General features: G+C 49.1%; 1 protein-coding gene across 3 annotated transcripts in view; it reads left to right on the top strand.

The window, feature by feature from the left end:
* TUFT1 (tuftelin 1) overlaps positions 1–14,849 on the top strand; it is a 37,936-nt gene extending 23,087 nt beyond the window's left edge. For all 3 annotated transcript variants that reach the window (XM_006216996.4, XM_015250129.3, XM_006216995.4), the window contains 8 exons: positions 885–932; positions 3,564–3,677; positions 7,558–7,686; positions 8,245–8,339; positions 10,185–10,290; positions 11,164–11,247; positions 12,142–12,242; positions 13,155–14,849. In XM_006216996.4, the coding sequence (XP_006217058.1) occupies positions 885–932; positions 3,564–3,677; positions 7,558–7,686; positions 8,245–8,339; positions 10,185–10,290; positions 11,164–11,247; positions 12,142–12,242; positions 13,155–13,218 (741 nt within the window). In that variant the 3' untranslated portion in view covers positions 13,219–14,849. The remainder of the gene's footprint in view (positions 1–884; positions 933–3,563; positions 3,678–7,557; positions 7,687–8,244; positions 8,340–10,184; positions 10,291–11,163; positions 11,248–12,141; positions 12,243–13,154) is intronic.
* Positions 14,850–17,295: the final 2,446 nt, after the last annotated feature.

Genomic DNA, 17,295 nt, shown 5'->3' with positions numbered 1-17,295 from the left:
GCATTCGGTTTGGGCTGGATATTCCTTCTTGGGAGCCCCTGCCCTTGCTCTCCCGAGGGGAACAGTGACCTAGCAGCCGGTGCCAGTGGTGTTCCTCTTCGTCTTAGGGACGTGCTAGGCTTGGCTGGTGGCTTCCCTCTAATTCATCTTGCTTTGGCTGCCTGAGCTCACATCTGGCTGGTGGGAGGTGCTCCGTCCGGTGACTGAAGAACCTAATGAGCTCAGAGCCTGGCCCAGGAATCCAGGCCCCTTGTTGGCACAAACCAGCAGTCACATGATGACTAATCAGGCTTTGACTTGGAAAGAATTGCAGCAAATGCCGCTTCTCATTTTGATTTATGCTTTGTCAAACCTTGTCAGGATCCCCAAGGGGCAAGGGAAACTCTGTGTCAGGCAGTTGCTTGTATTTCCTGGGCTGTGAGGAATGGGCCTGCACACTTTCCAGTCTGCTGGAGGGTTTTAGCCTGAGGTTTCCTTCCTCCTCCCTGCAAGGCTAGAGTGTTCCCTCCCAAGGCTGTGCACATTTCTCCACTGCCTCTTTCCTCTTTTCCTACAGAGCACTAGAAGTTTCCCTCCCTTCCCTTCCCTCCCCTTCCCTCCCCTTCCCATCCCTTCCCTTCCCTTCCCTTCCCTTCCCTTCCCTTCCCTTCCCTTCCCTTCCCTTCCCTTCCCTTCCCTTCCCATCTCTTCCCTTCCCTTCCCTTCCCTTCCCTCCTCTCCCCTCCCTTCCCTTCCTTACTCTTTCTCCCTCCCCTCCTTCCCTCTTGTCTTCTCCTTTTTCTCTTTTCTTTTTATCTAATATTTGAGCTCTTAGAAGAATCATGTTTCAAAGTTGATTGCTTGGGACTGTTTTCATTACCAATTTTATTTTTCTTGATCAACAGGTGGTGCTAGAAAAGCCGAATGGCTTCAGTCAAAGTCTCCCGCCTGAGGTAGGTAACCGGCAGGAGAGTGGTCACCACCGCTTAGCCAGGAGGCGGGGAATCCTCCTTCCTGAGCTTTCTGTTTATTGCTTTCTCTCTCTCACGAAATAGGAAAGTAATTTTTACTTGCTGTAGAAATTCAAACACAGGAGGAAAAATGGAAACTCTCCTTGCCCAGTCCCACTCCTTAGTCGGTTTCGTAGCGTGGTGGTTATCACGCTCGCCCGGCCCAGTCCCGCTCCTTGGGAGTATCCACGGTCAACAGACTGAAGTGGGTGATCCTTTTAGAGCGGTGCTCCTCAGCCTCCACGGAAGCCCACTGGAATGGCCTCGGGAGCCTGAGCGGATGCAGTACCTGTGTGCCATCCCTGGAAGCTGTCATCTAACTGGTCTGAGATGTGGCCTGGGCATCAGGTCTTTTAAAAAGCTCTTCAGATAATTCTGATGCTTAGCCAAAGTTGAGCACCAATGTTCTAGGGTGTTTTCTATGCAGACAACCATATTTAAAAGCCATATGTGTGTGTCTATGTATTTTATATATATATATGTATGCATGTATAAATGTATGTATATAATATACATATACTTTTCACAAATACAGGGTGATGATAAATACATTATTTCTTGCTTGCTTTTTTATTTTTTAAACTAGTTTATTATAGCCTTTCCATATTTGTATGTGTAGATCTACCTAATTTTTTAATTAACAGCATAGTATGTGTACAAGTACATAGCTGTATTTTTTTTAAATTTTCCCTCCCAGCTTTATTGAAGTATAACTGACAAACAAACCTAGCTGTACTTTTTAAAAAATGACACTTGTTATATTTTTTGTGGTTATATAATAACACAAGACATTTCTATTGTACAAAATTAGGGGATTTCAGAAACACAGAAAAGTGACAAAAGAGAAAAATAACCAATTGTAATCTATGCAAAGAAAAACCAATCTGGTGGAATTTCCTTTGTTTTTCCTTCAATGAGACTATGTATTTATAATATTGAGATTAGACCTTATTATACAGCATTTCTTTGTATGTGTGTCTTTGCTTGGGCAGGTATTTTTTGGATTGGGTTTGTTTGGCCCTCAGGTATAGAGCTGAATCAGACCTTCCCATCAGTTCAGGGCTCATTAACAGCATTGGTCCCATAAAGGCTTTCACTGGATTTACTTTTTTTTTTTTTGTCCCCACCACCAAAACGCAGTCACTCTAACATATTCAATATGATTTAAATATGCCTATTAGATATTTTTTTAAATTTTCTTACTGGACTTGAGCTGTATTTCTGTTTTTTCCTTTTTTAGCCCACACCGTGTTTTTAGGATCTGCCTACATTGCTTTGTTAAAATCTAGTTTGTTATCTCTAGCTCCCACATGTAAAGTTTTTGAACTCCCTTTTTTCTCTTCATACTATATCATGAAATTTTCCTGTGTCATTAAATACCCTTATGAGAACATCATCTGGAATAAGCACGTAACAGCTGTGCTCCGGGAGCCTTTTAAGTCGTTCTCCCCTGCCCAGCAGCGGAGGCGCGGGTGTAGGGGACCTGACCGCAGAGCTTATCAGCGACTGCATTCAGAAGGTTGTGGTTCCACCCACTCACTTTAGATGTGCAGTTTGGATTTTTCCCTTCCCCTGAATCACCGTATTTGGCAAACATGCTGTTGGCAACAAGTTATTATAACACCTGGTTTATCTGCTCCACCTTCCTTCTCACAAGCTCCAAGCCCTACCGGATATTATCTTACTTAGTTTTGAGACAGCCTGTAAGGCAGGGCGTGGTCAGGAGTCGCCTCACTGCTGCCCAGGTTGAGAAAGAAGGCCCATGGGACTCTGATAATGCAGCACCTGGGACCCCGTCCCCTCCTTCCATCTGAGCTCTGTGCCATGGATGGAAGGCGCTGCTGCTTCCCACTGAGCAAGGCAGGGAGAGACCGTGTCACACTCACAGGGAGCTGGTAGCTGTAAGGCGGCAGGGGTGGGGCCGAGACCCCACATGTCAGCTCAGCCCTAACCACCCCACCAGGCCACGATTGGGTGTGTCTGGGGAGAGACTCACAGTAACCTCAGTGAGGCACCTTTTCCTACATCGAAGTGGGTTCCTGGACTTACTGGGTGCTTTTGCCCTAAACCTGCCCGTCTGTCAGTAACTCTTTATCTGCTGATCTGTATGCTAGGTGCAGAGAGCAACAAAAGACATGCCTTGGGGACGCACCCCTTGTGATGAGTGTGGCACAGTCCCTGCCCTTGGGGAACTGCGGTCCAAAGGGGAACGTGGTCCCTGCTCTCAGAGAACTCTAGTCTGTTGGAAGCAGGACACACACACACACACACACACACACATAAGGACGGCATAAACATGTTGATTCATGCATAAAGGTTGCGGTGTGTCCTAAGATAATGAGGTGATTGGAAGCTAGTTGAGTTCTTTAGGATGTGAAGAGAGAATGTCTTCATATGAATAACTCAGAACTCCTGGGTGCCTAAGACTGACTGACTTTCCTCTTGTGTGATGTGAATTCTTTTGTGAGGGTGGTCTGGACAAAAAGGTCCAAGCAAGTGTGTGTTGTGGGAGGACCTTCTGTTACAAGTCACGAATGTGGTGGCTTCACTGTCCCTTCCCTGCTTGGGCTGTAGGTGGATACTTGTGTAAACGAAGATGTCGAGAGCTTGAAGAAGACTGTGCAGGACTTGCTTGTCAAGCTGCAGGAGGCTGAGCAGCAGCGCCAGTCAGACCGTGCGGGTTTTGAGGTGAGATGTGGGATTTGGGGAGAGGGTGCCCTGAGGGTTGGGCCACTGGATGGCTGGATGCCATCAACTGGGAAGGCTAGGCCTTGAGGCCTGGGGGCAATTCCTGTCTGCTTTACTCTTTCCTGGATATTTATAGCTTTGCTGTCCAAGGCTAGCCCACAGTTCGAAGGTCAGCTTTCGAGCCTCTGCCCTCCTGGAGTCGAGTGGTGGCGCTGGTCTGGGATGGCAAGTAATTCAGAAGCCCTTTCTGTAAGTACTGTGGTCAGAACTACTGGGCTCTAAGCACTGTGCAGGCAGGGAACATTGCCATCAAGTTCACCGCTGCATCCCCAGTGTCTGGGACAATACCTGGCTTCAGGGGGGGCCTCTGAGGTGTGGACCGGATGAGTAGATGAATCGGTGTGGTCCTAGGAAGAACTGTGCCGGTGGAATCAGGGGACTTTAAATCCAGTCTTGGCTACACTACACAGAGCTCTGTGATCTTGCGTATCTCAATTATTGTTATAAAAGTAATACTAGATTATTATAGAAGGTTAAAAGAATACAAAATAGAAGGTCTCCCAGTATTAAAAGTGTGTGAGGTCTTCCATGCTTCCCAGAAAATTCTTGGAGTATAAGATGAGGGACACCAGGCAAACTCGGGGCAGTTTTCTTAACTGCTCGATGTGAGAGTAAGAGTCTGTTACCTGCTATTGTTCACCCCCACATAAAGTACTTTCTAGGTCATAAATGTGTGATGATAGGCGTCTGCCCTGCCCAGGCTTGCCAGGGGCTGGTGGAAAGGGGAGTCCCAGCCTGAAGTCTTCTCTTTCATAGACTCAGAGAATTTTTGAGAAGTGTTTTGAGGGTGAGGACCAAGGGCAGTGAGAATGACCAGCTGTCTCAAGAGTACTTGAAGTCTTACTTGAGCAAGTGATTTAACCTCCCTAACCATCAGTTTCAACTTTTATTAAAAGGGGTCATGAATTTCACAAGATTGTTGTGTGGATTGAGTGAGGTAATATGTGTAAAGATATTTATTACTTAGAAGGGTTTAGAAATAAAAAATATGCTGTATTTTTCTTAGTGATCAGTTTCACAAGTGGGTTTTCCTAAATAATTTGAACTTAGGGTAATACTAGGATTAGTCTGGGCTCAGAACAAAGTAGCCGTGCAGTAAAGGAGTTGGTCGTGTCTACTTCAGATTCCACAACTTGGACGATTTAATTGCTGATGAATGAGCTCAGCTGTTGTCTGCCTTCTTGGAGCAGAATGGGAGGAAGGGGAGGCTGAGGCTGTAGCACTAACTAGACTGAAACTTTGGGAGGAAATGTCTTTACCAAGAGGCATTGTAAAGTGCAGTGGTTGGTTTTGTCAGCACCCAGAGGGCTCCGCCAGCCCTGGGTTTCAAAGCTTGAGCGAAAGTGTACTGAGTAATAAAAAGCCCAGGGCTTGAAGGGCCCTGACAGCTGTGAACCATGAGCCCATGGCTTCTTATGAGGGGCTGCCCTTTAAGCCATGGCACGTAGCACCCACCTGTGGTAGGAGACGCTCCTCGCTCCTCAGGTTGCTCCCACTATTGGGGTAGGTTGCCACACCCTCTTATGATTAAGTGGTTCCCTTAGGGCAGGACTGGCTGGAGCTATGGGACAGCTGTGGCAGGGGAGTGTTTTTTATTTTTTTTCCCTCTGTGATTCTACAGCTGGGTGTGAGGATGGCCCATGGCCCGTTAATGCTACGCTCCGAGCACACATCATCCTGGGTGCAGTGTTTATATACAGAAATGAGAGGCCTGTGTGTACGTTCCTGCCCATGGGGCTGGCCTGTTCCAGCCTAATCTGGGACGTTTGAAGGCTTTTCTCAGTCTCTCCTAGGAATTAGACTTTCTGGTCTCCTTTTCTGAACCTAGAGGGTGGGAAGGGTAAGGTTGTCAGTTACCATGAAGACAACCTGCCGTGAAGCGTACGTTTCTCGTCCTGCCGGCTCCTGGCCTTCAGGAAGGATTTGCAGCGAGTTTGCTCCGGACAGGGCTGGTGCGCAGCATGGACACGTCTCATCACACCTCATCCTGTGCTTTACTTTCTCCTCCCTGATAATGACTTTGGCGGGAGCCAGACAAACTGGTTGCTGGTATTCTGTTTTACTGGGGCTGGTTAGGCTTTCCGAAGGTCACCTGGATTCTTTTTTAGTAATTGATTGAGGAGTCAGTGTGGGGTAACTGGGAAGCATTGAAATGGATGAAGTAACCGGGTTCTAGCACTGGTTCTGCATTCACTGGCTGTGTAGTCTTGAATAGGTCAGTTGATCTTTAGGTGTGAAAGGAGAGGGTTGGACTAGATGAACGTTAATTTCATTCATGACGTTACGGAGCAGTGACCGTGTGCTGGGTGCTGGGCTGCACTCTGGAAAGGTCATGGTGCCCAAGGTCTCCGCCGTCAGAAACGGATGGTTGCCTGGGGGACGCACACAGTGACCAGGCAGAATCGGCTCAGTGCTGTGAGAGGGAAGGGCTGTGTGTCCTCTGTGGCCGCACAGAGGAAGCTCAGGCTCCCTGGAGGAAGGGGTGTCTAAGCTGGGGTCTGAAGGGTAATTAGGAGTTGGCAAAATGCATATGGGAGGAAAGGAGGCAAGTTCTTACTTTTCTTCACTCTCAATTCTGTTTCTGTTCTTTTCAAATTGGCTTGCCTTGTTTGACAAAGAGCAGGTTCTTCCTGGTGTCTAGCGGCCCTTTCAGATGCCTCACTTGCTTGAAGTGAGGGCGAGGAGGAGGGGGAGGCAGAAGAAAGAGTGTTGGAGATATCCTTTCCTGGATTCTTCACGTTTGCACTGGGAGGAAAGCCGCAACACTGGGTGAAGCTTGGGTGGCACTGGAGGGCTGCTGGGGATGCTGGAGAATCAGCCACCTGGAAAGTGGAAAGTCTGTGGGTTCCAGGTGTCACTCTAAAGTAGAGCTCAACTACTGTGGAGAACAGTATGGAGGCTCCTTAAAAAATTAAAAATATGGTCCAGCAATCCCACTCCTGGGCATATATCTGGAGAAAACTCTAATTCAAAAAGATACATGCAGCCCAATGTTTATAGCAGCACTTTTTATAATAGCCAAGACCTGAAAGCAACCTAAATGTCCGTCAACAGATGACTGGATAAAGAAAATGTAGTGTGTGTGTGTGTGTGTGTGTGTGTGTGTGTGTGTGTGTGTGTGGTGTGTGAAATACTACTCAGCCATAAAAAGGAATGAAATCATGCCATTTGTAGCAACATGAATGGACCTAGAAATTATCATACTAAGTGAAGTAAATCAGACAGAGAAAGACAAATATCCTATGGATATCACTTATATGTGGAATCTAAAAAAATAACACAAACTTATTTACAAAACAGGAGACTCACAGACATAGAAAACAAACTTATGGTTACCGAGGGGAAGGGAAGAGGGCAGGATAAACTGGGAGTTTGGGATTGGCATATACAAACTACTCGGTATGGAATAAACAACAAGGTCCTAAGGTATAGCACAGGAAACTATATTTAATGGCTTGTAGTAACCTGTAATGAGAGAGAATATGTGTATATGTGTATATGCCTAAGTGAATCACTGTGCTGTACACTGGAAACTAATATAACATTGTAAATCAACTATACTTCAATAAAATTTTTTTTAGAACCCAAAAAACAGAACAAAAGAAAAACAACAACAAAAAAAGCAGGGCTCGATCAGCTGGAAGTGGAGTTAACCTGCTGCTTCCCGAGCGGGCGATGGAGGTGTACTTTTCAGGCTTACCTCTCTTTTCCCATCACCGCACCCAGGCTCCTGGGTTCTTTTCTAAGGCTTTTATCCATGTTCCCCGCCACCCGCCATGTTCCCCACCCACACTTAACACATCCCCATCCTGTGTCACAGGTCACACTCAGCCGGTACCAGAGAGAAGCAGAGCAGAGTCACGCAGCCCTCCAGAGAGCGGAAGACAGAGTGGAGCAGAAGGAGGCAGAAGTCGGGGAGCTGCAGAGGCGCTTGCTGGGAATGGAGACGGTAATGTCGGAGCCTTGCTGATCAGCACCCAGGCTCCTGGGCAGGGAGGCACCCCGGGACGGACTGAGATGGTTGCAGAGACTCTCCTTCTCTGAGCAGCTCCAGAAAAGCACGCTTCACAGCTTCCTTTGGCAAATACCTTCCAGTACCTTTTAGCCCTTAAGGAATGGGAAGGTCTTCTCTATCCCACTAGCCCTTGATGCCTAGAGTTGAACCCATTTCTATTTTAGGCGGTTCCTGCGCAGCTGCCCTTTGGCTTTGGCAGACAGCTCTCAGGGAGCCACTCAGCCTGGTTTCTCGGGGCTTGGTAGCCATAGCTGGCAGGTGGGCCTGGGTAATGCAGGGCCAGCCTCTCCCTCCGGGCAGCTGGGTGAGGCTGAGAAGGTTCTGTGTGCTGAGGGTGGGAAGGGTTGTCCCTAACAGGGGAGGGCGCCCCATCAAACCAGCTTGGCCTGCTGCTCGTTGGCAGCTGTCCCACGCCTAGTGCCCATTTCACCCCAGCGCAGAAACAGTTGCCTTCTCCTCATCTGAGATTTTTCTTTCCCTTGGTCCCTTCAGGAGCATCAGGCCTTACTGACGAAGGTCAAGGAAGGGGAGACAGCCCTGGAGGAACTTCGGAGCAAGAATGGTGACTGCCAAGTAGAACAAGAAAGGTAAGGGCCCTTGTTCGCCGTGGAGTTGGGGTGCAGGGAGGCCACAGACCTGGGGAGGGAGCTGGTGCTGATGTCAGATCTTCCAGCTCTGACTCACTGTGTGCCTGCTCGGGGTGGGGCCCTGCCCATGGAGATACTGTCTGGGAGACTGCCATCTCCGAGGAGTTCATCTTCCGTGGAGTAACAACCCAAAGAAAAGGCTCTTACAGTGTCAGAGCCAGAGTCAGTGGGAGCTGGTGAAGCGTCTGCCATCATGGTACATCGTTGTATGGTTGTTACACTGGATGTGGAAGTGGCAATATTCCACCATAGTTTACTCCCCTCAAACCAAAAGCAGCTCTAAACTACCTGAGGGAAAAATCGAATAACTTCCTCACATACCGTGCTAATGAAAATGACAGTGAGCACCTTCGTGGAGAGATCCTTAACCTGCTTTCATCTGAAACGACCCAAACACTGAGACCCACCTGTCAGTGGTGGCACACAGGGGATCGCTGAGATCCTTTCTACTCCAGAGTTAGAGTGGTTTGCAGATTCCTCTGGTCAGAGGGGATCAGAGACCCCAGACCAGTGAAACCTACAGAGCAAAGATTGAGCCGCTCTTAGACCTTCAAGAATTTAGAAGTCCTTTATGCTGTTGGCAATTAATTTATAAGATCTCAAGTGGTTAATCACATTTAACATTAGCATATTGGTCTGGTCTTTGTTGTATAAGTTGGACCTTTCTAAGTTCAGCAGACGTTACCTGGAGGGCCTTCAAAAGAATTCCAAGATGAACAGACATGATCCTTGCCTTCTTGGACCCTTCAGTCTCCTGGGGGCATTTTCTCTGCTTTGGGATAAACTCGATCGAGGCCTGCCTGACATGGAAAATGCAGACATCTTATTGTAGTGTTCTTTCAGGCTCAGTTTCATGGCAGAATTGCTATTAAGTTACTCAGCTCCCTCCTCAGTGGTGGAAGTCCTCACGGGCAGGTGACCAAGAGGAAGGAGCAAGAGAAACAAAAAAGAGCAGATAATCCAAAAACCGAGACTTGGGAATGGCAAGTGGTAGCTATGCATCATAAATGCTGACTTTCTAAATAAAAGGAGACTGAGAAGGGGGGCACCAGAGAGCTGAGGATGGAAACTTAGAATGTTTGAAGCTTAGGAAGGATGAGTTGGGGGGCTCAGATTGTGTAGTCTCCTATGCCGAGTACCACCCACCTTCTAGCAGCAGGCACTGGTCTGCTTCCTCAGGCAGAACCAGACAGTAATGGGTACCAGCAATCCTTCAGAGCTCTGAGCTCTGGGGCACTCTCCTTGGCCACCTGACCTTTGGAGATCTTGACCAGTTTGCTTAGAAGATGCAAAGGTAACAGCAGTGTCTGGAAATTGGGAGACTCAGAAACAGACTTGTGTGAAGAGGCTTTAAGGGTCCTCAAATCTATCTCCCTCTTGATATAAAATCCCTGCCAGCAGCGAGATGGTCTTGTGTATTGTATTCCCAGCTCCTACCTGAATGAGGCTGTCCACTTTCTGACAACTTTAATACTGAGAAAGTCTTTCCTGTGTTAAGAACTGCTTCCTTGGAACATCTACCCATTGGCTCTAGTTTTACCTGTAGGGCTCTCCAGAATGACTTATCCTTTCTAACCTTCTGAGCCTCAGTTCCCTCATTTGGACTAGGTGGTCTCTAGGGATGCTTCTGATGTGGTGTTCTGAGGTATCCCGCCACCCACTCCTCACAGCAGACCACTGGGGAATCACACCTGATCAAGACCCCCCTGAGCCCAAGGCCCTGGCTGAGACTGGGTAGAGAAAGCATCGTTTCCCCTTGCCTCAGCTTCTGGTCTCAATCCCCAGGGCTGCGAGCCTGGAAAAGGAAGTGGCTGGGTTGCGGGAGAAGATCCACCACTTGGATGACATGCTTAAAAGCCAGCAGCGGAAAGTCCGGCAAATGATAGAGCAGGTAGGTGGGGTCAGATCTTCCCCCGCTTTGGGTTCCCCCTCTGGAAGTCGCTGCGTTGAGTCTAGCCCTGTTTTCCTGTCAGGTCTATATCTTTATTTATTTATTCTCTTGAGAATCTTGGCTTATGTCCATAAGTGTCCCATAAAACATTTATAGCTACTGCTGACTGGGATTGGGTGGCTGGGATTTGCTCTTCTCCCATCTTTCCCCTACATTTTTGGTCATTTTCCTTGTGCTTTCCCGTGGGACAAGAAGGGAAAGTTAGTCTCTTACACTTTGAAGGGTGCCGGCAAATGGATAATTAAGTCGCAATAAACTCACTTATCTGTGTGTAGATGATCAACTTTTGCACCTCATGGCAGATTTCTGTGCCTTCCCCTGCCCAAGCTTTAGGGTAGCGTATGGTATCATATCAAAATATGACGTTTTGTAGAATTGTTTTGAGAACTTCAGACCCCCTAATCGGGAGGGCATCGTTGCTACACGTCAGCTCCAGGAGGGCTGGGTTTTGTCTGTCAGGTTCATGGGGTTTGTAGAACAGGGCCTGTCATACAGTAGCACTCAATTAATATTTCTTGAATGAATACATAATTTGTATTTCCCAAAGTCAAATGGAATGGTTTCTGGAATCAACCATTATTTTGGACTATCAGGGTGGTGTTCCCCTCACACCCCCTGCCCCCCACGCCCGGGATAAGCAAGAGTTTAACACTGATTGAAATGGGGCATTTACAGACAAGCTGAGCATATCTCGCAAGCGGTGCAAAGCTCTGCCCTTTGTCTCTGCTGGCTCCCGCGACGGTGGGGCGAAGTTTGATGAGTGTGTCATGAGTCATTTCACAGTGAGCTCCGGTGTCTCCCATGTCTTTGCAGCTCCAGAATTCAAAAGCTGTGATCCAGTCAAAGGACACCGCCATCCAGGAGCTCAAAGAGAAAATCGCCTACCTGGAGGCTGAGGTGTGTGCTCTGGGCAGCCCTGGGAAGGGAGCAGACGCTGGAAGAAAAGCCTGGATGTGAGGGAGGGGGAGATTCTGGAGGGGGGCTTGGTCCTGTCTAGCTGCTGCACAGAAGTGAGTATCTGGGGTGCTTGGTTGATCTTCATTTCAGCTGAGTAAACGTTTTCTGAGAACCTTCACGGAGTGGCAGACAATGGTAAGGCCTGTCCCTGCTCTGAAGGGATATATCCTCTTGGGGCGAGCCCGCGCCGTGGCGGCATGGAGGTCGCCCCTTCATTCTGACTGTGTGGCCTTAACAGGGGCTCTGACAGTGGAGCTGGGCTTTGAAGGATGAGGCCTTCTGCAGGGGGCATCCTTTGCATGACAAAGGCGATGGGCTGTTGTTCTGGGTCTAGCTTCCGCTGTACCTCAGGGCCCTTCCTGTCCATTGACTGACTACCTGAGGTTGCTTTGCAAGCATTGTGTGAAGATCCCAGGTAGCGAGGGAGCTAAAAGGAAACAGGAGACAGGGTTGTTCATCTCCAGAGAGTTTGTAGTCTAGACTTAGAGATAAAATACATTTTAAAAATCACCTAAGAATACTTTATAGAAAAGCATATCGACGAACAGAAGTAAATATCTCAACTGACTATAGGAAATTATTTGCAGTAATTGTATAGCGATCAGTGTCGCACAGAGTTCTTGAGAGAACACCTCCTCGGGGGAGGAGACTGGAGAGAGCAGCCTGGAGTGGGGAGGATGTGGGGAGAGGGCGTCCTGGTGGTGGCACGCACGATAGGGGTGGGGGTGACAGCAGCACAAACACAGCGGTGGAGAGACCAGAACGAGCCTGTTCAATGTGACAAAAGGCAAGGTAGAAAAAGGCCAGCTCTAACCCCGTAACCTGCGTTAACAGAATTTAGAGATGCACGACCGGATGGAACACCTGATAGAGAAGCAGATCAGTTACGGCAACTTCAGCACCCAGAACCGGGCCAAGACTGAGAACCCGAGCAGGTGGGTTGTTGTGCGCGGAGCTGGGCCCAGGTGGGAAGCGAAGGAGAGACGGGCAGAGGAGCCATGGGAAGGGAACGTTTAGTGCTGAGGCCAGGACGAGGCTCTTCTAAATCCAGCTTTATTCTCCCAGTCTCTAATCAGACCCATTCTCCACCTGAACCATTTTCTAACCAGATTAGGGTAGAGCCTGATGCCAAAACCCCACGGAGGCCCAGGAAAGGCTGCTAGAGGTGCATGAACCCCCTGACACGGCAGCAACAATCGTGAAAATGCAGTGAGCGCGTATTTCTAGGGAGGGCCTTTTGTTCCCAAGAGATTCACAAAAAGGTCCAAGACTTTGAAAAACTCAAGAATCACAGTCACAGCCACCCCTCAGCTGTTCAACCGCGCCCTCTCTTTTCACCTGCCAGCAGACAAAAGTGCCTCTCCCCTAACCCTCTCTTAGACGGCGCTGACAGTTACTGTTTCCGAGCATTAGAACCAAGAGATCAGCTGACCCTGAAGTGTAGAATCAGGAGGCAGACTGGAGGGGCGTTTTTCTTTTTTTTAATCCAACAGTCTCATTATAAAAATAACCAGAATGTGTGCAGCAGCAGAATTGGGAAGGATGCTGCCTGACTTCTGCCAGAGTGGGCAGCCCTGCTTCCCCACGGCCCTGCAGGGGCAGTCAGCCGCGCAGGGAGCCTCGGGGCGAGGTAGCAGGCAGAGCTCTGTCTGGGAGGCCTGGCCTTGGCTCGTTCTGTCCACTCTGAGCACCAACCACCCCCGCCTCCACCACCATCATGATAAATAGCTCAGATCAGGTCTCCCAGCACTGGGTATCCTCCCCGCCCTGCTCTTAGGTCCCCAGTGGGACAAACAGTGAAAGGTGGGCAACAACACAGCACTCAGCCTTTCCAACTTCCTTTTCAGCGTTAGGATAGCCAAGCCCCCCAGCCCTAAGCCCATGCCTCTCATCCGAGTGGTGGAAACATGAGCTGAAGAAGGAGCCAGACGCCGCCGTGGTTGCCACCTCTGCAGAGGAGCCCACCACCCCTGGAGGCTGCTGGCCCTGACTCTGACCTCCCAACTGCTCCCTGGCTGCACCCCGGCTTGGGGTTCATGTGTCCCGCCGGTTCCAGATGCCTGTCCTCTGCACGCTGGGCAGACGGAGGATGACGCCCCTCTGGACACTGCGGCCTTTGGAGCCAGGGCAGTATCCTTGTTTCCGTAGTTACTGTTTCTCTCTGTAGCAGGGCCTCCCTTCTGTTATAGACTGGAGTTCGGCTGCCCCAGAAGCCAGGTCCTCAGCCGGAGGACCTCAGTGGCCCTAGGAGCTGGAAGCACAGATGTCCAAAGTGATTGGAGAGTGTCCCCGGGGAACGAAGTTCCTCCCATAAACACAGATCAGTTCTTAGCAACAAACTGTTTTTCTACTTGCTCCACCCTCAGCCCATGCTGACCTGGGGCCTCTTCCAGATAGACAGTGGGGCTACCTGTCATGGCGTGGTCAGAGTCGATGAACCTTAACTTCAACTGGACGGGCTTGCCTTTTGGTGGTGGCGGGGGGGGGTGTGTCCTTCAGGGAGTAGCTCTTAGCAGAAAGAGTCTCTAAGGCCACAGACAGTGAGTCCGACTTCTCTCTGCTGTGAAGACTCCCAGAATCTTCTTAGGGTTTTCCCCCAAGTTGCAGTCTTCTTGACTCAGCCAAAAACTGTTTTCACTGGGTTACATCCATCTCAGCAAAACTCACTTGGTATTTATTTTGCTAAGTTATTGGTGGTTTTGCTTACATCTCACAGCTGATTTAATACCAGAGATCTACAGCCTTCTCTTGCGGTGTTTGGACTTGCCCCACCCTGGGAAGAGTGTTCCCGCTGGACTTGTTGACTTCAGAATGGCGTTGTTATAAATCTTTTTCTCTCTTTCCTCTGCCTGCTTCTTTTCCCTTCCTCCTCCAAACCTGCTCGGTACCTCAGAAAGGCAAGCTTATTTGCCCGGAGGTATTGGGGTCTGAGTGTATGTTGTTTGAGCGAAGAAGGCAGTCAGGAGGGATGGAATTCTTCCCTAAACCTTCTGCACCCCCACACTCCACAGTCTGTTGTCCTGGCTCTGAAGGAACCTGCCCCTCATCGTGTTTTCTTTAGGGCCCTTCCGGCAGCCTCAAGAAGGAGATAAGCATCAGAATGTGGTATTATAGGATACAAGAAAATGCAAAATAAACATGGATTAAGTTTTTCGGTTCTGGGGGGAGGGTATAGCTCAGCAGTAGAGTGCATGCTTAGCATGCACCAGGTCCTGGGTTCAGTCCCCGGTACCTCCATTAAAAATAAATAATGATAAACCTAATTACCTCCTACCTCCAGGAAAAGCAATGTATAAATTTTTTTAAAAGTCTTTAGGTTCTGCTTGGCTCAAAACCAGAAGCCTGAAGTCTGTGGTGTTTGCATCCGGCTGGGCTCGCGTGCTGGCTTTGTCCCGAATGCTGTTCCGGTGTTCACACCGTCCTTTCCATCTGTACAGCGGGAGGGTGGGACCCGATCATCTCCACAGGCCCTTCCAGCTCTGATAGTCTTTCCTGTGGCATATTCTCTGGATGGTGAATTTAATAAATTATGTTAATGTGTCTCCTTGTGCGCCTGGCTTGGTTTCTGTTCACTTTTCAGGGGACGATGAAAGAACATAATTTTGGGCACCCTGTTGTCCACACCTGGGAGGTGTGGAGGCACCTCAAACACTATGGTATGAGGACTCTGTGGCATTCAGAGGAGTTAGAATGTCCCTGTTAAGCAGCTGAGCTCTGTGGTCCGAGTCCTTGTGTAGGAGGTAGCCCCTAACTTTTTAGCTTTGACCCTGCCCGGGGTGGCGGCCTTGTGGGATCCCTACGCTTGGCCACTGTGTGTCCTCTCAGTTGGAAGAGAACTGGCCAGAGGAAAGGTCCTGTGATTACTTAAGAGATTTACCAATCAGCACTGGAGGTAGATGACTAACTCCACATCCTTTGCAGAAATGAATAGTACCCTGGAAATGCTGACTGCAGCTGTTGGAGGGTTTAGTTTTTGGCTATCTCTGGGCATCATTCAATTAGTCCAATGGTCTTTTCTTTGTTTCTCTCTTTCTTTCTGCCAAAAATGTTGTTGACTGCAGGGCCCAACGAGGACATAGCTAAATTTACACAAATCTTCCCCGGACCAAAGAAACTAGAAATGCAAGCCCTGAACCCCGGGCCCCACTTCCTTTCTAAGCCCCTTTTTCCTTCAATCAAAGGAATGTAAGCTTTTCTCCTGCGACTTTTCTTCCCCTTTCTCCTGCTTCTCAGGTAATTCACACCCTAGGCTTCAGAATGTACCAGAAACCTCCTTCCATTCCAGACCTGGGTTTGGCCTCTGACGGCCTGGGTTCTCTTCTTTCTCTGGCAGTCTTGCTCGGCAGGGGTGTATCTGGACTGCTTGTTCTCAGAATATTAAGAGGGTGGAAGCAGGGTGGGGTTGCCTCGGGGGCCAGGAAGACTGCAAGGCTGGAAGAAGACAGAAGTGAGTGTGCTGCCATTCAGGGAAGGGAGGCTCTCCACTGGGCCCTGAGGACTTGGTGGGATGAGCAGAGATTCCAGCCGGAGATAACGAACATTCTGGAGATGAGAACTAGAGCTCTAACCGATTCCTTGGACCAGAACATGCCTCTCGGGTGTATTTCCCTTAGTTTAGTTGTACAACGGCTGGAAGGAACAGGGGCTCAGGGGGGTCTCTGGGAAAAGAAAGTGGTCACTGGAAAGGTAGTTTAGATCTTGGCAACCTTTTCAATTAGAGACGGAGGATGGGGACGGGAGAGTGAGAGAGAGCCCCGGGCCTGAGAAAGGGCGTGGTGAGAAGCTGCTCCTGACTTCAGCCGTCTGTTTATTGCCTGTGTTATGTCATTTGTCCGCCAACTCCTCTGTGCTCCGTGAATATGTTGTGGAGGGAAGATGGAGTCTGACTCCCTGGGACCTTTGCCATGAAGGCCTGTTTCTTTGAGCTGGGTGTTGAGAGCTGCCCGGACACGCAGCTGTCATCACCAGCCTCCTGTAAACTCAGAGCGTCACCCCAACGTGGGGAAGCCTGCAGGAGCGCTCCTTGCCTCCTGAAAAACTGCCCCAGTCCTCCCACCTCTTCATCTGTCCCCTCCCTGGATGGAAAAAAGCCTGATAGGGACATGGTATTTCAACCAAATGCTGCATTGGACCTTTTATTTGAACAGAGTTTCTATAGCCAAAAATTGATTGGCTCACTTTCGTCTCTAGTTAAAAAAACCCTTGTACTGTGAAGTGTTCCAAGATGTATTCTGGAAAGATGTTCTCACGTGAGATGGCTTAAAGCAACTTAATTTGAGTGAGGAGGGTAATATCCCTTGGGGTAGAGAAGCAACTTTCTGTCTTTAATCAGCTCTTCGATGTGTGTTGCTGTGGTTTTTGTGGGGCCTCTGCTCATCTTCTGGGCTCCCTCATTCCTCAGTGCCAAGCGGAGCAGAGCCTGGGCCTGAGTTTGCTCAGGCTCTGACCCAACAGCAGATGTTAGCCTAGGGCCCTTGGCCTCTTTTCCACGCTTCGATTTAGGACTCCAGCTTTGCAAGGAGAAATTGTTTCCTGCCTTCCCTGCCCCAGTTCTAAGAGCCATGGCCTTGAAACTCAAAGTGGGAGACCTAAATATTCTCTGGCCCCTCTTTCTCCAAGGAAAATCCTTATCCAGGCTGAGGCTGAAGGAGATGCTTCTTAAAAGGTGAGTGATTTCTAGCTCTGTGTGCTCTGTGGATTGGCAGCGAGACCTACTTTGAATTCTAAAATGTCTCTGGCCTTTCTGCTGGAATCTCTCTTTCCCTGGAGCCCTCTGGGACATGGGACTGAGGGTAGATGGTGGCAGGATAATTCACTTCCTGACAGGGTGTTGGTCGCCAAGTCTTAGACCACAGGATCTCAGACAGCAGAGGAGAAGGAAGTCACTTGTCCTCATGACTTAATCTGCCAGTTCAGTGCCTTTCCTCCGTGTCACTAGTGTGCTAGGCCAAACTCATGTATGTCTGCAGGTGTCTGGGGATCTTTATA

This window comes from Vicugna pacos, chromosome 21, assembly GCF_048564905.1.
Source record: "Vicugna pacos chromosome 21, VicPac4, whole genome shotgun sequence".
Classification (NCBI taxonomy): Eukaryota; Metazoa; Chordata; class Mammalia; order Artiodactyla; family Camelidae; genus Vicugna; species Vicugna pacos.
This window is presented reverse-complemented; position numbering and strand designations above follow the sequence as displayed.